Source organism: Cibotium barometz, chromosome 39 (genome assembly GCF_041138505.1).
Source record: "Cibotium barometz isolate CiBa-2024 chromosome 39, ASM4113850v1, whole genome shotgun sequence".
NCBI classification, from domain to species: domain Eukaryota; kingdom Viridiplantae; phylum Streptophyta; class Polypodiopsida; order Cyatheales; family Cibotiaceae; genus Cibotium; species Cibotium barometz.
Window position 1 is genome coordinate 2,455,710 of NC_141084.1, and position 6,575 is coordinate 2,462,284.

The window sequence follows — 6,575 nt, forward strand, 5'->3', positions numbered from 1 at the left end:
AAAAGGAGCTACCATGGGCTTCCGAAAAGGAGCTACCATGCTCAGCTACATCAAAAGACTACTCATCCAAGCGGCATCAACACGATGTGCTTCTCCTTAGCTTCTAGAACCATCCCGTGTCTTGCTATACTGAGGGAAGTAGAGGGTTTCTCTCTTGCAAAGTAAGGACTCACCCACCTAGGGACTCATCTAGTATATACATACATGTATGTATGTATATTACACACACACATGTATATAGAGAGAGGGGTAGACCGTAGATGTGTAAACCTACTTTACTCTCTCTCTCTCTCTCTCTATATATATATATAGAGAGAGAGGGGGGGGGTGGTAGATGTGTAAACCTACTTTACTCCCATACTTATCACGTCATAAGGTTATAGTAGCTTTTGCAAAGAAAAAGTGACAATAGTAATTGGCATAAAGATGACATGCGGGCATCTACGCTTTACAAGGTATGCTGATTTTTGCGCTCTGATATTTATTAAACAAAAAAATCTAATAATTATTATTCAATTTGAAATTGCTTTAATACCCGCATTTTCTCTTTGTGTTTTGTTGATTTTGCATGCAGAGAGTTCCCACTAATTAATCCAACAAGAAGAACGACATTAGCAACAATGAAGGCACTCATCCTTGTGGGCGGTTTTGGGACCAGGCTCAGACCTCTCACTCTCAGTGTCCCCAAACCTTTAGTGGACTTCGCCAACAAGCCCATGATCCTTCATCAGGTCCTTCTTCAAACTTTGTTCACAAATTAATCCTTTATGCATTCTCGTTTTTGTGTGTGTGTGTGTGTGTGTGTGTGTGTGTGAAAGAGAGAGAGAGAGAGAGAGAGAGAGAGAGAGAGAGAGAGAATCAATTAGGTGTCTTCTTTCTTACTGATTTAGGTCTTTTCTTTTCCTTTTTTTTTTCAAAGAAAAAGAAAAAAATCAATTGGTAAGTTTCGGCCTGATTTTGCAAAATTTTCAAGGTTAAAAGGAAATTATGTTGCGTCTTAAAAAAGATTTCATTCATCATTTCTTTTTGTTGAGGAAGGCTTGAAATTAACAAGAAATGGATGTTTACACCCGATCACGATCACGTACAAGGGTACACATCCCACTTGGGTAAATTATTTGAAATGTTAAAAGCGTGAACGGTAAAGAAAAAAAGAAAAAAGAATCTATTGGGCCATGGGCTTTATTAAACAAATTGGGTTGGGAAAAAGAAGAGAAATGAACTGGCTGTTTTATTTATTTATAGTGTGTGTGTGTGTGTGTGTGTGTGTGTAATATGGGATTACAGATAGAGGCACTGAAAGTGATTGGCGTGGATGAAGTAGTCTTGGCTATCAACTACCAACCAGAGGTATGCTTTCCAAAAATCCTCTTTTTTTTTGGGGTTGTTGTTGTTGTTGTTGTTGCTGCTGCTGCTGCTGCTTATTACACATATTTTTGCTCTTTTCTGGGAACTTCCAACCACCTATGGCATTTCTTTGGAACTCCTAATTCTTTCACCTAGCTTTATTATCGGACTGAGGATATTTTTGTTGTTTATTTTACAATGCTTGAAGTTCAGTGTTGTAAAGCTATGATGAGGACAGTAATTTTCTCAAAAGAAGTTATTGAAATATTATGCTTCTTTTGATGGTCCTTTCGTGGTGTATTGAAACTCTCTTTTCGTGGTGCATCATGCAGGTCATGCAAAATTTTCTCAAAGAATTCGAGGTGAAGCTCGACATCAAGATAACATGCTCCCAAGAGACAGAACCTTTGGGCACGGCAGGCCCTCTAGCTTTGGCTAGGGACAAGCTTATTGATGGGTCAGGTCAGCCCTTTTTTGTCCTCAACAGTGATGTTATCAGTGAGTACCCTCTAAAAGAAATGATAGAATTCCACCAAAGCCATGGGGGAGAGGCCTCAATCATGGTTACAAAGGTGAGTCCAAAAGGTTGTATAGTTTTTGTAACGCTGGTTTTGATCAAGAAGGTTTATGGCTTTTCTAAAGCCGGATTTGATTAAGAACCACTTAGTTTTATGGCTTTTGTAATGCCAATTCTGACTGCTGCGGGTCCTTTTTTTCACAACAATCCTTTCATTTCATATAGGTCGATGAACCTTCGAAATATGGAGTCGTTATAATGGAGGAGGGAACCGGACGGGTCCAGAGGTTTGTTGAAAAGCCCCAAATATTTGTTGGAAACAAGATAAATGCTGGCATCTACCTACTAAACCCATCAATTTTGGATAGAATTGAATTGAGGCCTACCTCCATTGAAAAAGAGGTTTTCCCAAAGATAGTCGAGGATCAGAAGCTTTTTGCAATGGTGTTACCTGGCTTCTGGATGGATGTGGGACAACCCCGCGACTACATATCAGGTCTGCATTTGTATTTGGAGTCGTTGAGGCGAAGTGCCCCTGAGAAACTCGCCACAGGGAGTTTTGTGATCGGCAACGTCGTCATCGACGAGAGTGTGCGAATTGGGGAAGGATGCCTTATTGGGCCCGATGTTTGTGTGGGGCCCGGTTGCGTGATTGAATCCGGCGTGAGGCTTTCCCGATGCACGATCATGCGAGGTGTGAGAGTCAAGAAGCATGCGAGTGTCTCAAGGAGTATCATAGGCTGGCATTCGACGGTGGGGCAGTGGGCGCGTGCAGAGAACATGACCGTGTTGGGTGAAGATGTGCATATTTCAGATGAAGTATACAGCAATGGTGGCGTTGTGCTGCCCCATAAGGAAATAAAGGCCAGCATTCTGAAGCCAGAGATAGTAATGTAATGCATATTTTGTGGCAAGGCACCAGATACAATAGCTCATGGGGCAAGTATAAAGTTAGAACAAACTAGTCTTATGATATAAGCTCATCATGCTCCAATGCCAACGTCTTCCTAGCAGAGCTGCTTACAGCATCCTCTATCAAACTTATGAAGAGGAATGAGACATGACCCAGTTTTGAGAGTCAGGGCTTAATTTTATTCTTCTTAATATATGGTTGTTAGTTAGGCTGGGATAATTTTTCTGCTCTAATACAAATAGGGTGCTTTTATTTTCTCACAGTGAGTTGAGTATCATGACTTTAATCTAAAGATGAAGTGAGTTTATATATATATATATATATATAAAGGAGAGGTAAGTTTTCCTGGGGGATGATGGGTCGTCCCACAAAGGAGTAAAAATAAAGATAGTTGTGCTCTTGCTCTCGAGGGAGGTGAATAATGAATTATGAGTGAGGAGGGCCATAGTAGTAGAGTTGCCCGTGAAAACTTGAGAAACAACCCCCTAGAAAGGAAGTATACTTAGCGGCAGCATCCATCCATCCTATATCATGGTTACGGTTTGGAAGGCTCAAGGTCATAAAATCTTGCCTCGCATCTCTCTTGCCTCCTTTGCTAAGAGATTAACCATGGGACAGAGCTGATGTATTGCATTAATGTTTTCGCTGCTCTTTGTTTATGTTTTGCATAGCTACTATCGAACAAGAATTTGCTATCTGTGGCACACTATTTATAACTTTTGGACACGGCAATGAAGAAGAGTAGTGGAGCTTCATCACGATATTTTTTTTTTAAAAGTTGGGCGTTAGGAAGCGGGCTTAGTACCCATGGGACCCCCCTTATCCCACAAAGCAGGGGCAAGCTTCAATCGGTACACAAGGGTAAGGCATCAATCGGGGTAGCCAGCAGGGTTCGAACCCATATCACAATCATTCTTTTAAATCTAAGGTGTGTACTAGGATCTTAGAGAGCGTGAAAAACTAAAATAATCCTGTTTTTGTGCCTGACATCTAGTTTGAGAGGTAGAGGTACATATTAGAGGAAGTCTTAGGCTACATACATGTATTCTTATGAAGAGAATTTGATGACATTTTTCATTGTTCGGTGCTTCAATGGCTTGTGAGCTCTCTCATTGATGTACTTTGCAAACTAGAATGCTTGGCTAGCCTTATGCTCTTGATTGCTTGCACCTGTGCATTGTCAACGTACTTGAAAGAACGTGTGTCTTTTCGTTCACATATAAATATCTTGAAGCACTTGAATGAATATGAACATTGCAACCCATACCATTTTTGCAGTATGTCCTCTTTGTATGCGTGTCTTTCTCAAGTTTATATGAACAACTTATAGAGCTCAAGAACGAGCATGAACATCAAATCAAGTCTATGATTATATTTGACGTGAAGAATCGATGGATATCGACAGAGATCTTAGAGTATATTGCAAGGTAGATCATTTCATTACCACATTTGAATTTGAGTTACACGACATTCATCAAGTCATAGGATTTTGGTGCTCGTTCGTGTGAGCGAAGTTTTAAAAAAAAACCATACATAAAGTATGGCGGGAAGTTGACACAGTCCTTCTCGAAATTTAATAAATATAGGAGAACATGTCCTTCTCTTGTTTCCCAAATAGCACTTTCGATATCGAAAGTGGACCACAAAACACCTGCAATGTTAAAGGCGGCCATTAGTCCCACGTATTGATTCATGATACAAAACTCATTTTTTAATGTGGCAATGAATTTGTAATTTTTTAATTTGCAAGGTACTTTTGAATTCCCATCAAACATAAGAATAGGCTTCAAGCTCATCGATTGTGGATGTCAATCTAGCATTGCTTCCAAGCATGCTTTCAAATTCATGTTCATTCGAGCATTTCAAATATGCTCTACACTACACGAAGTATGGTACCCAAGCACTCACACAAAACACGGTAAAACAATTAAAGAAACAACAATCTTGTTTAACAAGCTTCAGAGCATGGAGTGCACCTGGTTTTGATGATGATGTGTGTGTGTGTGTGTGTGTGTGTGTGTGCGCGCGCGCGCGTGAGAGGTCACATTAAATGCAAAGAGTATCCCAGCTCCAAAGTTGCCACTGAAGCTAGTGTTGACGGGTGGCAAGAAGTTGATGGCCAAGTCTAGACTCTACACCACCCAGCTCTAACTGCACATAATACTTCAACTGAGGCTTCTTCTTAAAAGGATATTGCGGACGGCTACCCGAGGAGGCATTAACAAGAGAAACCCCATGAACCGTACATGAATTAAACAATAGGCTAAAGCTTTTCAGAGAACCCATGACTGCAAACAAATAAACGAATGTGTATAAATGATGATTTGTGAGATTGAACTACAAGATCGGAAAACCCCAGGTGCATAAAGAGAGAGTTTTGATGGGCAAGGAGGTCAAACTATCCAACCGCCTCCCTCTTCATAGGGTGAAGAAACGTACCTTCTAAATCATGGCATTCAAGCCAACCCCGGCTCGAAAAAAATCAAGGCATTGAGCACTCTTCTCGCCCTTGCAGCCACCACATTGATGTGTTGAGTAGCTTTAGTAGATGTAGTACGGCGATGGCTCAGGTTATCATCATGATCGAAAGCTAGCACAGGAGCAGTACCGGGGCTGTAAGATTCCTCCCCAACCCCTCAAGATGTCCAGTATCTTCCCCTGTAATCAAATCCCTCTTCAGAAATATAAAAGATCTTGTTTCTACCTGTTTTTGCCTAGAGAGAGAAAATGTTCTGGAGAGAGGTTATTCAGATTTTAGATATTTTTGGATGGAAAAATATCTCTTCTTATTAAAATAAATTTCCCCGAAACTGAAGTTCAAAAGATTTTCAGAAGGTGCATTAGAAATCTATTATAATTTGTTCAAAAGGCCTTATCCTAAGGGTCCAGATTTTCGAAAAAAATTAAATTAAGGTTTTGAGGGACCAATTAGATTCATCCAAGTGTAGGGAGGAGATAAATAGAAGAAATAAAGAAAATCCCCCCAAAAATGAGTAAATACTCACATGATGAAGAGTAGGACCAAAGGAAATACTAAAAAAATAAATTTTTGACACCTCAGAGTGGGGATTTCCTCTCATGAAGGACTATTTCACATGTGTGGTGGAGTTTTAAATTCTCAAATATTGAGATATTTCATCTCTCCTCTCTCTTAATTCAAGTCTAGTTACAAAAAGTAAGTTAAAATGACCCAAAAATGGTCAAAAATTGACCAAACTGATCTAAGACAAATTTAAGAATTTTGGAAATTATTCGAGTCCCATTTCTTATAGGATTGGTTGGAAACTCGATATTTTTGTGTAGTTTGAGCTAACATCTATTTGTTGGTGCACTCTTTGTGCCATTAGATTATATCTTGACACAACTATTTGGCGTATTTGTTTGTAGTTGTATAGGTACATATGTCAATGCAACAATATTGGAAGGACAAGGGAAACATGACACTAAACTTAATTGAGATTATACAACACCTTTTATATGAAGAAGATAATGTTAAATACTATCTCCACTTTGAGACATTGAAGTAAAAACATGGGCTTTATTTAATTTGCCAAAAGAATTCTAAATATCACTTTAAAAAAAGGAACCTTAGAAATGAGAGATCTCTAAAGGGTGTGGTGTTAGAAATAACAAAACAAAAAGTAAATCTCAATGACAGTAACAATGTGCTAAGTTTACGATTGATCCACAGATAAAAACCCATCTTAGACACTATATCAAGATTATAAATCATGATATATATACTCAAATTTGAGGGACATTGAAGTAAAAACATGGAATAATAATGCCAAAGAACAC

At 39.2% G+C, this 6,575-nt stretch overlaps 1 protein-coding gene across 2 annotated transcripts; it reads left to right on the forward strand.

Annotated features, from left to right (window-relative positions):
• Window positions 1–393: 393 nt before the first annotated feature.
• Window positions 394–3,035, forward strand: LOC147615624 (mannose-1-phosphate guanylyltransferase 1). 2 transcript variants are annotated; one of them, XM_086778147.1, is made up of 6 exons: window positions 394–455; window positions 575–731; window positions 1,288–1,350; window positions 1,680–1,919; window positions 2,090–2,151; window positions 2,233–3,035. In XM_086778147.1, the coding sequence occupies exons 1-6, from the start codon at window positions 427–429 to the stop codon at window positions 2,759–2,761; spliced, it is 1,080 nt and encodes a 359-aa protein (XP_086634273.1). In that variant the 5' UTR covers window positions 394–426; the 3' UTR covers window positions 2,762–3,035. The 2 variants fall into 2 exon arrangements, with proteins under 2 accessions (XP_086634273.1, XP_086634272.1); XM_086778146.1 differs by having other exon boundaries at window positions 399–455; window positions 2,090–3,035.
• The last annotated feature ends 3,540 nt before the right edge of the window (window positions 3,036–6,575 follow it).